The 17,278-nt window shown below is 52.0% G+C and overlaps 1 protein-coding gene across 1 annotated transcript; it reads left to right on the forward strand.

Moving 5' to 3' along the window:
* Nucleotides 1–200: 200 nt before the first annotated feature.
* Ccdc167 (coiled-coil domain containing 167) lies at nt 201–16,985 on the forward strand. Its single transcript, XM_032889190.1, has 5 exons — nt 201–243; nt 2,914–2,999; nt 15,554–15,648; nt 15,829–15,881; nt 16,614–16,985. Exons 1-5 carry the CDS (start codon nt 201–203, stop codon nt 16,715–16,717), a joined length of 381 nt encoding a protein of 126 aa, XP_032745081.1. The 3' UTR covers nt 16,718–16,985.
* Nucleotides 16,986–17,278: the final 293 nt, after the last annotated feature.

The following is a 17,278-nucleotide window of genomic DNA, read 5'->3' on the forward strand; positions in this document are numbered from 1 at the left end:
AGTGAACTCCACACCCCACTCCACACCCCGGGTACTTGCTTCAAACTCTGAAGAAACAAATGTGTTATAGGAACGGGAAGGCTCACAGAAACCGGGCTCAAGACAAGACAACAAATGTCGTGGGGACTTTCCTGGGCACTCACTCTGCAGCTGCAAATTTACTTAGGGGCTCTCACAGAGACCTGCCCTCCCCTGGCGCGATGACACTTAGGGGATGTGAGAACGGAGGCCTGGAAAATGGAAGTACCTTGCTTCTCACTGCTACTTTGTACAGTTGCAAGATGACACGGGTGTGGTTGGGGTCCAGGATGGCTTCACCGTTAAAGGGCCCCCTTTCGCTATAACCCTCGGAGACTTCGGTTCCAGTCCATTGTCTTTATCTTTCCTTCAAGACGAGGATTCTCTGTGTGTAGCTCTGGCTGTCCTGGTCTGTAGACTGGGCTGGTCTAGAACTCAAAAGATCCACCTGCCTCTGCCTCCCAAGGTGAAAGCCATAGGCCACCAACACCTGGCTTTTTTTTTTTTTTTTTTTTTAGATTTATTTACTTCATTTACATGCTTGGGACTTTTGCCTGCATGTTTCGTCTGTCCGCCATGTGCATGCAGAGTTCAAGGACCCCGGAAGAGGGCATCAGAGATGCTATCAAACTGGAGTTATACATAGGCTGTCATTGAACACCGTGTAGATGCCGGGAATGGAACTGAGGTCCCAGGCAGGGGCTAACTGTGGTGCCCTCTCTCCGGCCCTCCATCTTGAGTATTTTATTCCATTATCTGACCCAGGAGAGGAAGTCTGTTGAAAAAACATGAGTTCTTTGCTGAGTTGGCCGGGTGCTGACTTGGCCGGGAGCTGGGAAGAGAAGAGACAGGCATGAGGCACACCCAGAGCTCTGTGGCTTTTTCTTGGTGCCAGAGAAACACAGAAGGAGCCACTTCTAAAAGAACACAGTGCTTCTCCTCCTCTTCTCACCTCCCCTGGGCCAGTGCCTGTGATAATTGGGAAGCAGAGTCTGTTTTTTTCTGGGACAGAACCAATGCTGGAAGGGTGCTCTGACAATAAGGGCTGCTGATTGACAGCTGATAGACAATGTTCTTGAGTGAGATTTTCCCTGTGCCGGCTGTTAAGCTGAGAACCATACTAAACAACTTCGACAGCCTGCGCCCTGTTCAGGTAGAATTTACTATCTGTTCCCTCTGTGGGTCGCACGCAGTCAGGCGGCCAAGCGAGATGGTATCACAGGTCCCTTCCAGCTCCATCACTCAAGGGCTCTATCAAGAAGAAAACACAGATCTGAAGACACTTTTTCCCTCCAAACACTGAGGTGGGGTTATTATTCACAGAGAGAGCAGAGATAACTGACTGAGAAACAAGGAGATTTGATTCTGGTCTCGTCATCTGTGACCTAGTAATCCCACCGGGGCAAATTTATCTTTAGAAAGAGACATGGAAGGACAGAGCTGTGTGTGCAGAGGTGTTTGCTCTGTTCCCTGGGCACAGGGAGACCCTGTCCTGTGAGATAATATCCAGCACAAGAATAGGATGTATTGGGTTAGGGGATTTAGCTCAGTGGTAAACTTAGGAAGCGAAAGGCCCTGTTCGATCCCCAGCTCGAAAAAAAAAGAACCAAAAAAAAAAAAAAAAGAATGGGATGTATTTACCTGGTGTTATTATCTAAGGCAGTTTTTTGGAAGTTTCTTTTTTTTTTTTTTTTTTTGAGCTGGGACCAGACCCAGGACCTTACCTAGGCAAGTGCTCTACCACTGAGCCAAATCCCCAACCCCTAAGGCCAGTTTTTTTGAACCATGCCCTCTCCTTTTTTTTTTTTTTTTTTTCTTTTTTTTTTTTGGGGTTGGGGACCCAACCCAGGGCCTTGTGCTCTAGGCAAGTGCTCTGCTACCACTGAGCTAAATCCCCAACCCTCCTGCCCCCTACTCTTGCAGACCACATCTATCTATTTTTAGGGTTTTTGCCACACCAGAATTTCTTTTTCTTTCTTTTTTTTTTTTTTCAGAGCTGGGGACCGAACCCAGGACCTTGCGCTTGCTAGGCAAGCGCTCTACCACTGAGCTAAATCCCCAACCCCCAGAATTTTTTTTTAATTGTTGAGGTTGATTTCACTGTTGTCCAGGCTGATTTCAAAACTGTGGGCTCTAAATAATGCTCTCACCTCACCATCGTAAATAACTGAGACTACACGTATGTTCCACCATGCTAGGCTAACTTTTTTTTTTTTTTTTAAATCAAATAGACTACAGAAAAGGAAAAACAAAAAACAAAACCAAAAACAGATGCTAAGGCACTGACTTGTAAAACTTTGGTTGCAGTTGTTCTGTGGTAGGGTTATAGTCAAAACATCTGAAAGACGACAGGTCTAAACACTATAAATTATACTCAGGCTGAACATGCATGCAGCTTGCCCTCTTCATGTTTTCTGTGATGTCTGCAGGCTGTTCCTGTCTCACCAGAGAACAAGATAATGAGTAAGAACACAAGACAGAAAGGATCAACAGTGCAAGGCCGCATTAAATCCTAAAGGGCAGAGCGGTTCAAGTTAGGACTTAAGAAACACGACTTGCAGGCTGAGCCCCACAGGAGCGACAAAATTTGAGTGACGTTAGCCTAAAAACCTGTGCAGGGATGCCCTGACGGATACAAGAAGAAAGAGGATGTTTAAAAAGAAAGAAGGGAAGAAAGAAAGAAAAAAAAAAGTTCTCAAGTATGTAAAGAGGTCTCCACCAAGAGGCAGAGCAGAAACTGCTTCCCTGCACATCTTATCCCCAGAGGCTGCCCCTCACAAACATGGCCGCTGCAGGCTGGGCGCGCCCCTCAACAAGATGGCGCCTTCAGTAGCCCCGCCTCTTTCTGCCGCACCGGCCAATGAAAAAGGAGCACGAGAACATACGTCTGCGCAGTGCGACTCAGTGGGCTGGTCCAGCACGGAGACACAGCAAGCAATATGACTAAAAAGAAGCGGGAGAATCTTGGCGTCGCTCGGGAGGTGAGGGGAGAAATTGGGTTCGGGATCACGTGGTTAGTCGCTGTGTTCCGACACAGGGGCATCGATCGGCCCGGCAGCTGCGAGGTCGAGGACCAGAGGGAAGAAGCGAGGGCGACGTGGCTTTAGGAGAGGCCGTACAGGGAGAGGGCCCTGAGTACATCCTGAGGTGAGGGGGCATGACCCAGAGGTGAGGGGTCACGATGAGGAAGGCAGTAATTAGAGAGCGCAGGAGCTGAGAACCCAGAGATCAGGGGGAGCCCCCAAAGAAGACAGACTGTAGTGGGTATTCTAAGGGGAGCGGAAGCTGAGAGGAGACTTTAGCCAAAAGGGACAAGTGGGTACCAAAGATGTTAGGGACCTGTAGGTGAGGGGACCGTCATGGAGCTAAGATTCAAGGATGAGCGCTTATTACTTATTATCCGGTATATTGCTAGTGGCTTAAACGTCTCCAGGTGATGGGAAGTTTTTCCTGTGGGGTATCAAACTGGTAGCTTGGATATTACTTTAGGGATCTTTGGAAATCTGCAAAGATTTCTAAAGTTGGTGTTAGGGAAGGCCTTTAAAATAGTTTGCCTGGGGGGGCTGGAGAGATGGCTCAGTGGTTAAAATAGTTTGCCCTGCATGGAAAGAAAGCCATCTGATGCATGTTTGTCGAGTTGTATAGACAAGGGGACTCGGGGTCTACGTGGAGTCAGGGGTTGAAAATGGTAGTGCATGCTTATAGACTCAGAGATCAAAGGCTGTAAAATTGTTCAAGGCCAGCTGGGATGATACAGGGCAACACCTTGCCCCAAGGAGGGAAAGGGAATGAAAAGGTGGAAGCCGACTTAAAAGTGGTGAAGCTGATTGAACAGGGAATGATGCTCAGGTGGGCTTCCAGGAAGTGGAGACTCATTTTTCTCTCAGTTACAAGGAAGGCGTGTGTGTTCAGCCTTGGGCCCTTAGGCCACAGGTGTTCCAGTACATCTAGGAATGTGACACAACGAGTTTGTAGATGACAGACAGGATCAGGCTTCAGTGTCAAAATTATTGGACACCCCTAGGGGCATCCTCTCAGAGGCTCCCTATCTGCTCAACGATTCCCAAAGACTCATCGTAGAGCTTGCAGAAGTGGAGGTTTGACCACTTCTTTTTTTTTTTTTTTAAGATTTATTCATTTATTACATAAAAGTACACTGTAGCTGTACAGAAGAGGGCATCAGATCTCTTTACAGATGGTTGTGAGCCACCATGTGGTTGCTGGGAATTGAACTCAGGACCTCTGGACGAGCAGTCGGTGCTCTTAACCGCTGAGCCATCTCTCCAGCCCTGACCACTTCTCCCATCCCAGTAGGACCTGAGTGTGTGTTTTAGATAAGCTGTACACGTCCCTGCTAACAAAGGTGTTGTGTGTGGCTGTCCTCAGAGCCCAGCCACCTACATCTAAGAAGGTTCAGCTGTTCCTGTTGACAGTTTACCTTTGGAGGGTTGGGAATGGTCACAGATTCTCACAGGAAGTGCCCAGCCTCTCCCTATACCACCTGTTGTATGCACCTCTGATTTAACTGTGCATGGCCCAGGGCAGGCTACAGGAGGAGGCTCCATTTCATTGGCTGTGGAGAAGCCCTCATCCCTGTTGGGTAAAGAAAGGTCTTCCAAGTGTGGGCTGTTGCGGGAGGAGCGCAGACTCCCCTGTAGGTAGCTCCTCACCCCTTCTCTAAAGAAGCCCAATAAACTCACTAGGGTGAACTTAGACTTGTACCTCAGTTCATCATTGGGACCTTTGGAGGAGGGGTAGCCATTGTCTCTCTCCTGGAAGGAATTTTAGCAACAAGAGATGATTGCATTAGCGCTGTCTTCCTGCCTAGGTATTGGCCTGCTTGGTAGGTTTTAAAAAAAAGTTGTTGGAACCGTGAATGGTCTTCTAAAAAAATTAAAGCGTGCGTGTGTGTGCCTGCGTGCGTGCATGGTGAAATGGCTGGCAGTAGGGGCATAGACCTGATAGCCCGTATGAGAGCACAGTGAGCTGCTGTAATAGAAACCCCAAGCCCAGAAGCTTCAAGAATGGACAAGCCCTGGTGCAGACGACGGTAGACCTTGTAGAAAGAGCTAGACAGTACCTAGTTTAGACATTGTGCCTCTCGGTTGCCTCTAGTCGCAACTCTCTCCAGTCTTATTCAGACTCCAAATTTGCCTCCTGGCTGTGGCGTATCTGTGGCCCTGACATCAGCGCCTGCATGTTTGGAAAAAGAAAGGGACCGTGCGCTGAAGTCACCTGAGAGCCACATTTCCAGCTGAGGCTGAGCGAGTGCAGCTCTGCCCCATCTGAGCTGTCGTATCGTAACAGATGTCCTTTTTATGGGCTTTCTAGTGCTGTGATTTTTTGCATTTTTGTGCTCTTTATTGGTGATTTTGCCGCTTCAAGAGACTGTAAGCATGGCGCTGAAGTGCTGTCTAGTGTTTCAGGACTGTGACGGGGCTTGGAGGGACAATCGGTTAGTCAAATAAGCCGTTCTCCAGGCATGAGACGACTCGGCACCACGTGGTCCTTTTGGGGCAGTGGGTTCAACGCTAATGAGAACCGTCCACTTATTAAGTGAGATCTCTTTAACAGAAACACACATCAGAGAACATCGTGTGTGGATTAGTTGATGAAAATGTTGACCACGGCTTTATGGGAGGAAGCCCAGCCCGCTTCAGTGTTTGCTCAGTTTTTTTTTTTTTTTTTTCGGAGCTGGGGACCGAACCCACGGCCTTGTGCTTGCTAGGCAAGCGCTCTACCACTGAGCTAAATCCCCAACCCCTGTGTTTGCTCAGTTTTAAAGAATATAAGTACCGGGATTAGAGAGATGGTTCAGTGGTTAAGAGCACTGGCTGTTCTTGCAGTGACCCGGGTTGGTTCCCATCATCCCCATGACAGCTCAGAATCTCTCTTTCCCTCCAGTTCAAGGGGATCTGATGCCTTCTTTGGCCTCTCTGGACGCCAGACATGTATGTGGTGTGCAAACATATAAGCGAAACCGTCTTGGCTAGTTATGGTGTCATGTGATGTTGTGCCTGTAAAACCCAGCACTTGGGAAACAGAGGGGAAGATCAGGGGTTCAAGACCATCCTAGCCCAACTCATGTGATCCTGACTCAGATACTACACAAACAAAAAATACAGCGGCCATATAATCAGTCTGTCCTACTAGGAAAGCAGCATGGACGGTACGAGTGTAGCAGCTCCCGTAAGACCTTATTTAAAACTAATCGTTCGCTTAGGAGGCTGGGATAGGAAGCTCATGAGTTCAATCTCAGCGTAGACGACAATAGCGAGAGAGATCTCAAAACCCAAAACCCCATTCTTCATAAGAAGAGGAAGCCGCATATGTTCGGTCCACAGCCCTTCGCTTGCCAGGGTTCTGCCATGTTATCAGCAAGAGCAGGGCTACCCTACTGGTATGTTCTTCGTCAAGGGGAGAATAGAGGGAGTGCCCACCACGTGAAGGACCCACTCTATTTCTACAAACCAAGGTACACTCCCCGCTGCCTGCCAGAGCAGCTGGGGAAAGGGCTGGGCTCGTCAGTTGAGAGACAACATACTCAGCTGCAGCCTGAGAACCAGGGGGAAGGGGCTGGCATAGAGCAGATCACACCTTTTCTCACCATGAGGCTGTCAGGTGCCCAGAGCGTGCCTGGCAGAGGTGGCCGAGGACAGACAGCGGCTCCTTCCTCTCCATCATCTAACTCTATCTCCTCCTTCCTGCTTCCGATTGCAGGAATGTCTGTCTTCTGTCAGGCCAACCCAGATCGATCAATCATCCATTTATCTACCTACCTACCTGCACTTGGGTTAGAGCCCAGGGCTGCCTGCCTGCTAGGCAAGTGATCTACCATTGAGCTACACCGTCAGCTTTTGAAGTGTTTGAGTTTGACACAGCGTGTATTCTCTTAGTGCTTCATATGTGAGCAGATTTCCCATATCTGCAGCCTTATACATGGTAGGGTGCTGGCAAGGTTTTTGTCAAGTTGACACAAACTAGGGTCGTCTAAGAAGAAGGACCTTCAAGAAATTGCCTCCATCACATTGGCCTGTGGGCAGATCTGTGGGGCATATTCTTGAGGAACGATTTGAGGTGGAGGGCCCTGCCCACTGTGAGCAGTGCTAGCCCTGGTCGGGTGGTTCAAGGTTGTATAAGGAAGCAAGCTGAGCAAGCCATGGGTCGCAAGCCCTAAAGCAACACCCTCCATGACCTCTGCATCAGCTCCTGCCTCCAGGTTCCTGCCTGGAGTTCCCTTCAAGATGGACTATAAGCCTTAGGTTGAAATGAATCCTTTCCTCCCCAAGTTGCTTTTGGTCATGTCGTTTATCACAGCAACAGTAAACCAGAGTAGAACTTGGTACCAAAAGCATGGGTCACTAAGGTGGCAGACCTGACCGTATTGTATTTAGGGAGGACTGTGGCAGCACTGGGGACGTCCCCTTGGGCTGGAAATACCATTCATGATCAAAGCTTAGGGAGCTGTAGGTGGGAGCCCGGAAACCAAGGGCACGTTTCAGGGCAAGTACAAAACTGGATCGGGACCAGTTGTGAGCTGCTTTGTATCGAGAATGGGGTGGCTCTAGTCAGCTGTGACTGGAGAATCAGCTGTGATTTAGCAGGAGAGAGACCAGCGCAGTAGGCAAGCCCTCTAGCACTGAGCTATAACCTGAGTACGTTTGACTCTCTCAGTAACACTCCACTCTTAAAGATGTCCACATGGATGTTTTAAACATTGCCAAATGTACAGGTGTATACAAACGTGCGAGCGTAGGTTTCTTCGGTCTTGTCTCTAAGGTGACTTTTTGCTGAGATGTTCAAGGTTTCGAAACCTGTAACCCCGGGCCTTCGCAGAGACCTGGCATCTGGCTCTTTCTCCGCTCCCTCTTCTGTTGCCCCCAGCGGGTCTTGAGTATTGGATGTGTACTGATGCTCTCACAGCCGTAGATATTGTCCTCTTATTAAAAGTTGCGCGCTCTGAGCTAGTGAAGTGGTGATTTAATCAAAAATGTTTGTTAATCTGACGAGTGCAATAAAAGCCCACAAGTGAGATCTCAGCACCTGCAAACGGCCCTCGCTTACTCGTTGTAATGAAACAATTACCAAGCAGGTGGCCCTCACCCGAGGGTGGCCGTGGGCCAGCTGTGCCAGGCGGCCACCTCTGGTGTAGCCAGGCGCCCTTTTAACTCTCCAACTCTGCTTCCTTCAGAGGAAGGAAGAGTCTTGAGTTGGAAGCAACTGACTGTGTTAGGTTCTGAGTGACGAGAAGCCACCCCCCGCCCCCCCAAATGGACAGGGGAGTTCGGCCTGATAGGACACTTGCTTTCATTCTGAACTGTGGTGGTAGCTGGACTCGTTTCTTTTGTAGTTGTCCTGCAGCCTTTGGCCACTTGGCCTTAAGTTACTAAGTAGGAGTCTCGGCTGCCTCCGCCCTTTTGTGTGTTTGAACCCAGTTCCCTCTGCATGCTTGGAAGGTGCTCTGCTGCTGGGCTGTGTCCCCGGCCGACATCTTGAAGGAGATAACTTGGCTAGCTTTGGCCCCTAGTACACAAATCTGTCCATTTGCAAAGTTTCTCGGGAAGACTGGAGTGTGTGTCTTTATGCCTGTAGGAATGCTGTTCTCCCCATAGGGAACAAGGGTATGCTCCTGCCTTGCTGCGGAAGCTCAGCTCTGTTCAGTAGTTAGTACTTAATAGCAGGGCCAGCATTTCTGCACACCCTTAACTATCCATAGTCACAAGACAGCTGCTCTATAGCTCGGCCATCAGTCACCCGTAAATCAAGACTCTTAACTAGCCAAGCATCAACTCCCAGGGTCTCCCGGTGACATCTGCAGCATCTCATTGCCCAAAGCTGAGTTGTGTGTGACCCTGGCTGTCAACAGACTTTTCTCCGACACCTGCGGTGGCCGTGAGCTGAGCGGAAGGGCTGGGTGTTGGCCAGCTAACACCCAATGAGGCAGGAAAGCACATGGGACGCAGTAAGCATCCTCTGCTTCTCAGCAGACAGAATGAGGCGGCTAAGGACAGCTGGGGGCTTTGAGAAAGAAGTGGTTTAGCCTGCATGAACCACTGTTAGTCTTGGAGCCCTGGGACCAGTTGTGCAGGAGCTGTGGGAAAGCCCCCAGTCTCCTGCGACAGGCGAGAGGCAGTGTCTTGGCTGGAAGTACTGACCCAATTGGCCTACGTGGCAGGAGGCGGTGTTGACTCCAGGTGGGTGTGGAGTTGGGGGTCGGGCACTGACGTGGGGCTGCTTTGCTGGGAGAGTCTGGATGTGGGCCCTTCAGGGCCTGCTGACCATTATTAAATGAGCCTCACCTGCTCAGGTGGAAGCGACAGGTCGCCATTGGGCAGGTGATTCTCTCGGCAGCCTGCATCTGGCACCGCTCCACTTAACGGGGGTCAGGAGACTAAAACCTCATTACCTAACACTGCTGGATGTCAGCATGTGTGGAGTGGCTGTTTGCCAGCGTCTTAATTAATGAATTCATAAGGCACGGGGCGGATGCCAGCTCTTGAGAAGTGCTTTGAGCCTTTCAGCGATGGAGAAGCCTTTGCCAGTTTATCAAAAAATAGATCTGGGGAGAAAGAAAAGAAACCAGACCCCAGATTCCATTTTGGCCTAGAGCAGCTGAAGGCTTAGGGCGAGGTCTGGCCTGCAGAGTGACTTCCAAAGCTGCATAGCTCCTCCCTGTGCTGACCTTGGCAGCTCTCCTGGACCCCAGCAGTCCTCATGAGCTGGGGTGGGGTTAGTGTTCAGGTGGGCGGTCCCCTTGGCTGGTCACCTATGAGATACTGGCTCTCTTTCTCCACTGCTCTGCCTGGAGGAAAAACTTCCCACCATGCCTGGTGACCTGGGAGGCTCTGGTGGTTTGCTTTCCATACCCACAGTCCTGAGCGCCTCCACGATGGCAAATTATCATTTAACCAGTGTCGTGGGGACCAGCCATTTAGGTTTGAAGCTGGTTACCTCGGAGATAAGGTACATTGTCCCCTGTGACATGGCTGTGTGGCTTGGAGGCCACAGATGGAAAGCCCGGTGGTACTGCCAGGGACCATCTGGGTAGGCGGTCTAGCGCCTTTACCCACTGCAGTAAACATCCCAGGGCTCCTGATGTGACAATGAGTGCATTTCTTGGAGCGGCTTCCCAGGCAGTGAATTAGAAGAGGAGGACGCTTTGATGCCCTTTGGGGATGGCGTTTACCAGGCACTGCTAGCCCACACATTTCCTTCTCCAAACTCGATGGTGTTTTGTGTGCTTTGGGGAGGGTACTCTGACAGCGTGGCCGTGTGGGGGAGGGTGTTTGTGAAGGGACAGTCAGCTTAGTATGAAGACAGACGCCAGGCTCCTGGCACCTCTACCTCCCAGCACTGGGTTCCAGGCAGCGCATCTGTTGTGTGAAAAGAGACCCAGCATAGCCAGGCACAAGGTCATTGAGTGGAGGATCTGTTGAAGCCCGAGCAACTGACTTCCACAGGCTCAGGGGCCGTGCTTGACTCTGTTTCTGAACGTCACTAGTCCTTGTTGGTTGTGGATGTTTTCATGGAGGGTGGGCGCTGGAGAAGACGGGACCGGGACCTAGTCCCACTACCTTGCAGCCGTGTGACCTCTGCCAGGCTGCTAAGCATCTCTGCTGGGAGTTGGCTCTGCACAGGAGTGACTGCTCCTTTGCAAGGTGGATGCAGAGTCAGACTGAAAGCCTGCAGCTGCCTACCCTAGGGCATGGGGGCGGGAGTTAATGCCTAGGCTCAGAGTTTCAGCTTTTACTGTGGGGTGATGGGGTTAGGGACCACGCCTGGGTAAGCTGCTTCCTTACGGAAGTCTGCCTGTCTGTACGATGTGGACTCTGTTGTCTCCCTCCTCCTCTGTGTGGCACATCTAGAACAGAGCCTGGCACCTGGGCAGTGCTGCAGATGTGTTCCAGGTGTTGTATCCACCTTGTGGGCTCTTATGTCCTCATCCAGACTCATGACACAATCTAAGTCCTCAGTACCCAGCCAGATGTGTGTGGCATGACCCTGTGACCACTGCCTGACCCCCAGGCAAGCCCTTTCCCAGCATCCTGTCACTGGCTGGCCAGAAGCTCTCAGGAGCCAGGAGAGGCAGGAATTTCTTCCCAACCTAGAAGACAGAGTGGGCGGTGTGGCCTTGAATCAAGCTGCAGGGGGAACCCCTGCCCTTTCCCAGTCGAGAGCCTGGCCTTCGGTAGCTGCGGTGGCCAAGGCCGTGGGCCAGGCCTTGCCTCCCTGCTGTCCAGGGGATCTGTTGAGTGTGGTACTCAGTTCCTGCTGAAGAGCCTGGCTCCTGCTGACTCTTGCTTGTCAGAGGAATAGAAGCTGCCCACGCTCCCCTCCGGCTGGCACCCTGTGGGGCCTGACCTGACCTGTGCAGGGGCAGCTGTCTGTGCGAGTGGCGTGAGTTCCGTCTCTGAGGAGCCTGTTCCGGGCTTTGATTCCTGGAGGCTCCCTCCTCTGAGGAGATGCCTCCTGGGGATTTCAGATGAATTTTACAGTTTCTCTTAACACAGTGGTTTTACAGTGCACAGGACCCCTGGGAGACTTGCCTAAAGCTCTGGGAGTAAGGCTATATTCCTGAGTCAGGGAGGGCCTGAGTTTGGCCAGGGCTGGGCTCTACAGCCCTCACCTGGAGCAGCCAGAAGTGCTCACTGCTGAGGGCTGGGGAGGGAAGCCCGAGGAGGTGCTGACTGCCGCTCAGCGGTTCTCCTGCCCTCCCAGCACACTAAGCTGCACCGCTGGCTTGAGTCCTACTCAGATGCAGATATCCAATGGCCTCTGTTCTTACCCAGACTACAGTTCAGGCTTCACATGCAGTAACCGTCCGTCAGCCCTGTGGGTTGTGCCTGCCTCTCCCCTGCCTCCACAGCCAGGTTTAGCTACTGTCCAGTCACTGCTGGGTTCAGGTAGTCTCTACAAGACCAGACTGCTCCACAGGGCTTACATGGTGCCTCCAAGCTTCTCAATGCCAGAAGTTTGCTAGCTCAGAAACTCCAGCTCCACCCTTGTGTCTCAGGGTCTCTGCTCCTTCTAGAAGGCTGCCAGCTGCTTAGCCACTGGTTTCTCTCCCCTTTGATGCCACCTTGTTTCTGGGTGTAAACACAGTACATGGATGTTTCTTAATCTACCAGGGACACCCATGGCCAGGGCCATGCTGCCCCCTTTAGTTCCAGGCTGGTCTCAGCACCTGAGTGGCCAGCAGCCGCTCTTCTGCCAGGCAGGTGCTCCGGGTGGCCCCATGGCCTCCCTGACAACTGGAATAGCTCCATCTTTGTTTGAACCTCATCCTGCCACACTCTCCCCAGGATACCCATTCTACCCGTACCCTTTGGCTGCCAGGTCCCCTGTGCTACCTGCATTTCCTCAGAGGACTGCTGCTTCCCTGGGCCTCAGTTGAGTTCTGCCTGGGGCTCCGTTGGTCTCACTATCTCACCCTAGGGGTTCCCTCACGCTTGGCCTCTGCCACTTGAACCTGTCCCAGCATCATCCCCCCCCCCAAAAGATTATATAACTTGCCAATGTGCCATCTTCTGGGCCAGCGGTGGGCTGACTGAGGGCAGAAACCCCACTGTCCCCACAGCCCTTCTGGAGACAAAGGACCAGCCAGCTCCTGCCAAAGAGGATCCCTCCCTCCCACTGCTGCCTGCCCACAGCAGCAGGGCTTCCCCAGCACCCTTGACCCCACTGCCCTCACGGTCTTCCACAGAGCCAGCGAGTAGCAGTCTTTAAACAGCAGCTGGTAGGAAACCCCACCTGTATCACCCTCTCAACTCTGAGATGTCCATCACCTGAGGCACAGGCAGGCTTGAGCCTGCCTGCCATTCATGTGACAAGTGACCAGTTATGGCTGGAGCCCTGTGCTGCACTTCCCATGATATCCCATGTTTAAGCTTCCAGCTTTCAGTCCAACCACTCACCCAGCCCTGACCCTACTCTTCTAGAATCTTCCTGAGATCTGTCTCCTTATTCTGATTCTAAAGCTCATAGCTGCTGGGCCTGGCTTCCTTTGGCCTGAGGGCAGGGAGGGAGTGACCTGACAACAGTCGGCAGCTGTTGTGTTCATAACCCATGCTCATGAGAGCAGACACTCCAACTGGGGACTTTCTGTAAGGTCCCTTTTCTGGTCTGTTCTTGCCTTTTTGACCTGTCTTTTGGGTTAAGTCTGTTGTGCAGCCACCACTGTGGCCCCCAGTCACATCTAAAACCAGCCTTAGGACCATCCCTGCCTGTCAGCACAGCCTGCTTCCTGGACTCTGCCCCATTACTACAGTTTCCGATGTTGCCCTCTGCTGCTGTTGTCTGGTCCCCTTCTAAGGATGAATCTGCTGCTTGCTGAAAAGCCTCTTCAGGCTCAGCACCCAGTCCCCTGGATCCCCCCCCCCCAACCCCAGAGTCTACAGGCAGTTGTAAAGAGAACTTACTATTTAGAAGGGAATCAGAACTGTCAGCAGGACATAAATATTCATAGAGGGAGGTCAGAACTGAGTCCCTAAAACCTTGATTTGTGTTCGCCCATTTAAGCCTCATTAAAAAGTGGCAAATGAAAGTGGGGAGATTCAGTTGTAACTGCAAATAAATTGGGCTTGTTCAGATAAAGGCCCCTGACTGCCAGCCCCGCAGGCCCTGTCCGAGCGGCTTGGCCACGGCCTCAGCTGTGAGAGCTCACTCAGCGAGAGCGCTTGGCCTTGCTCTGGGGCAATTACCACTTGTTTGGGCACCTGGGCACCTTCCAGAGGCATTCAGGGATGGCAGTGTGTAACCTTTCCTCCCCCGGCCCTGCCCAGAGGACAGCAGGGAGAACTGGACAGGATTGGACATCTGGAGCAGGCTCCATTAGCTGTGTGCAAGAACAGCTGCTTTCGGGTTTTAGCGAGCCCAAGGTTTTCAGAAGTCAGTGGTATAAACCCCTAACAGTTTGTTCCCATCCCCAGCCCTTCAGTCCATCCACACTGAGATGCCACTCACTGCAGCCACCAATAGGAAGACTACAGACCAGGCCTCTTGGGCACAGAGGTGGCAGGCGGCCTAAGAAGCTGCAGAGTCGGGCATTCTCGAGGCCCGGTGGTCACGGCAGCCAGAAGTACCTGGATCAACTCTTGTCCCTAAGCCTGGCTCTCCTCCCTACAGTGCCATTCAAAGGCTTGTGGCTTCTCTGAGGGCCACCCAGGCTGCTGACTGAGGGGGTATTCATCAGCAGAGAAGTGGTCCAGTCACACGCAGTAACCTACACTCTGCAGGTTATTCCCTCCCATGGAGCCCTCCTGACTCAGCTGCAGGAAAGAAGTTGCCCTTTTTTTTGGACTCACCAATGTAGTTGACCCAGGATTGTCTGAGGTGGCTGTTGTTGGCCAGAGACTTAGCTTTCCTGATTCGAAGCCCCAGACTAGTGGCCTGTGACATCCAGACTCAGCAGCCTGCTTAGGAGGGAAGATTCTCCAGGGGTAGCTCCTGTCAGGAGTGGGTGGGGCTGAGACGGACAGAAGGGTGCCGGTGACTCCTCAGAAAAGATTCCATCTAGGGAACACTCCCTCCATTGCTGTCTCTCCTGGGGGGTTTGGTTAGGCTGGGTGAAACCAGACATGGAAAAAGTGTTACAGGGACCTGCGGAGCCTTCCACACAGCCAGCCTAGACCCAGGCAGAGAGGTGACCGCTTTAGATACCTGGCACGCGGTGTGGACAGTCCTGCCTGCGTTTTACAAAGCATTTCCCACAGCGTGGGTATTTGCTCTGAGATCACATCTCTGAAGTGGCAAAGGGAGAGGCTATGTCTGGCAGCTCTCGGGCTCTCAGGAGCTTAGCTCCTGTGCGGTGAGTTTTGCTGGCCTTGGTGACAGGCAGCACTCCTGCCCAAGAGCCACCCCAGAGAGAAACAGAAGTGGTTTTTTTTTTTTTTTTTTAAGATTTATTCATTTATTATATATAAGTACACTGTAGCTGTCCTCAGATACACCAGAAGAGGGCATCGGATCTCCTTACAGATGATTGTGAGCCACCATGTGGTTGCTGGGAATTGAACTCAGGACCTCTGGAAGAGCAGTCAGTGCTCTTAACCGCTGAGCCATCTCTCCAGCCCCAGAAGTGGTTTTAAGTTGCATTGTTTCGCCGATTTTTATTGAGTCTCAGGAAATGTCTCTCATGACAACACAGACTGACTGGACTGTTAGGATGTCTACAAGGAAGCACCCTTGACATTTAACCCCTTCTCACCCCGCGTGGAGCGCTTGGGACCTGGTGCTGGCTCTGCAGTGCTTTTCTCCTCAAGTACACAGTAGAGCAAGTGCTATAGGGTGCCAGGCTCTGGGGAAACAACTGGTTCTTGTGAGCCATCGCTACCCTAGCGTTCTGCTTCACCCTTAGCCTGTGCTGGTTCAGAGGGTGGGAAGCAGGCATGGCCACTTCTTGTTTCCTGGGACGCAGCTCAGCCTAAAGCACTCTGTCAGCAGCAAAGCTGGGCCCTGCTGTTGGACAGACATGGGGTGCATGGGTGGGTGGGAGACCTCGAGGTGAGTCCCTCAACTCTGTGCCTTTCTCTTTCAGATTGACGGGCTGGAGGAAAAGTTGTCTCAGTGTCGGAAGGACCTGGAGGCCGTGACCTCCCAGCTCTACAGGGCAGAGCTGAGTCCTGAGGACAGGTAATACTCTGTCCAGTCACAACCCTCTAAGCCAGGGCAGAATGGTCCCTAACTTTGGAGCTCCAACTCCTGTGCCCTAAGATCCTAGTTACTGACCCCCTTATTCAAACAGACAAGAATTACTGCCTCTCTGGGTAAGACAGGAAAAAAGGGTCTGAGATGTCAACTCCTTCCCTACAGGAGGTCTCTGGAGAAGGAGAAAAACACCCTCATGAACAAAGCCTCGAAATATGGTAAGAAAGTTCCCCCCTCTGGCCAGCCTGGTCCTGCCACCTGTCAAGAAAATGGTTCATTTTTTTGTCCAAAGGAAGCAGTAGCAAGGGGGCCGTATTCTTTGGGGTGTCTCTGGGCCCTCTCCAGAAGAAAGGCCCACATCCAGACACTGGATTCTGCATCTCATGCCCACCCCACCAGAACAACCTAGACTGGGAGTGGTGGGGACAGTCCTTACTTGGGGCAGGAAAGGCATTGTGGGTGGAGCAATGCTGCCACCTTCTGGGTGCTGGAAGCAGAGCCCAGTACCCCTTGCCCTGAGGCTAGGACTGTGGTCTGCAGAGAGCTCCTCAGATGTGTCTATCCCATCTCTGCTTAGCCCAAAGCCAGCTGGCGTTCTCCTCTCAGTCCATTGCACAGGTAGAGGCGTTGGCCAGGACGTCAGTCTAGCCTTTGCAAGGTAGAAGCTGTACACAGTGGTGGCTGGGTATGAATGCACTAAGGAATAGCAGATGCCGTCTAGTTATCTTCAGAGGTTACCAGCCATGGCTTCCGGGGCGGCCTCTCACAGACCATTCTGTGCTCTGCACTCACAGAGACATGGTTGAGCAAGTCAGGCCTGCTCTCAGGTCTAAGTCTAGCTAAAGGATTACAGGTCTGGGCAGGTCAAGGACAGAGCCAGGTTTTGGGGTGACAGTGGCTGAGGGGAGAAGCAGTTAGGTGGGCTCAGTGTTCCATCTTTTTCCTCCCAGAGAAGGAGCTAAAGCTGCTTCGACAAGAGAACCGGAAGAACATGCTACTCTCGGTGGCCATCTTCATAGTCTTCGCCCTGCTCTATGCTTACTGGACTATGTGAGTCAACCATCCTCAGCCAAGCAGGCTCCCTTCTACTCCCTACCCAGGGACGGAGCAGCCTTTCAAGCTCATGACAGAGCTGGAGGCCTTCCCCGTGGTTCCCAGCAGCTGTGGCAGAGGGGCACGGCACTCCTCCTTACTGCTTAGGAGAGAGAGAGAGAGAGAGAGAGAAGGGCAATAAAGAGCCCACGGCGCTGCTGTCTACTGAGTAAATAAATACTTCCTGCTGACTAGGCGAGGGTTAGCAAGGGAGGCACTCTTGTCTCAAAGATGAAGGGATGTTCCAAAATTTTTGTGTACAATTCAGGAGGGCAGGAGCCGAGCCACCTGCAGCTCCAGCCCCGTGCCCTGGGCCTGTGATTCCCACTGAAGAAAATGCAGCACGGGATAGGTGATGTGGGCTTGAAGCGGAGGTTCAGGGTCATGTGGAATGATCTCCTCTTCCAGAGAGACAGGCAGGCAGGGCCAGGGAGGCCTGCAGGTACTAGTGCCAGCAAGAGCTATGGCAATGACCAGACTGACGTGTGGTGACAACAGCCAGTGAATAGGATGGGACTGACAA

This window comes from Rattus rattus, chromosome 18 (genome assembly GCF_011064425.1).
Source record: "Rattus rattus isolate New Zealand chromosome 18, Rrattus_CSIRO_v1, whole genome shotgun sequence".
Lineage (NCBI taxonomy): Eukaryota > Metazoa > Chordata > Mammalia > Rodentia > Muridae > Rattus > Rattus rattus.

What these genes read in the sequence shown, in the direction of transcription:
- Ccdc167 (XM_032889190.1), top strand. Translation starts at nt 201, where the DNA reads ATGACACTTAGGGGATGTGAGAACGGAGGCCTGGAAAATGGAA. An exon ending in ATCTTGGCGTCGCTCGGGAG is followed by an intron (nt 3,000 to 15,553) that starts GTGAGGGGAGAA and finishes TTTCTCTTTCAG; the next exon opens with ATTGACGGGCTGGAGGAAAA. An exon ending in GAACAAAGCCTCGAAATATG is followed by an intron (nt 15,882 to 16,613) that starts GTAAGAAAGTTC and finishes TTTTCCTCCCAG; the next exon opens with AGAAGGAGCTAAAGCTGCTT.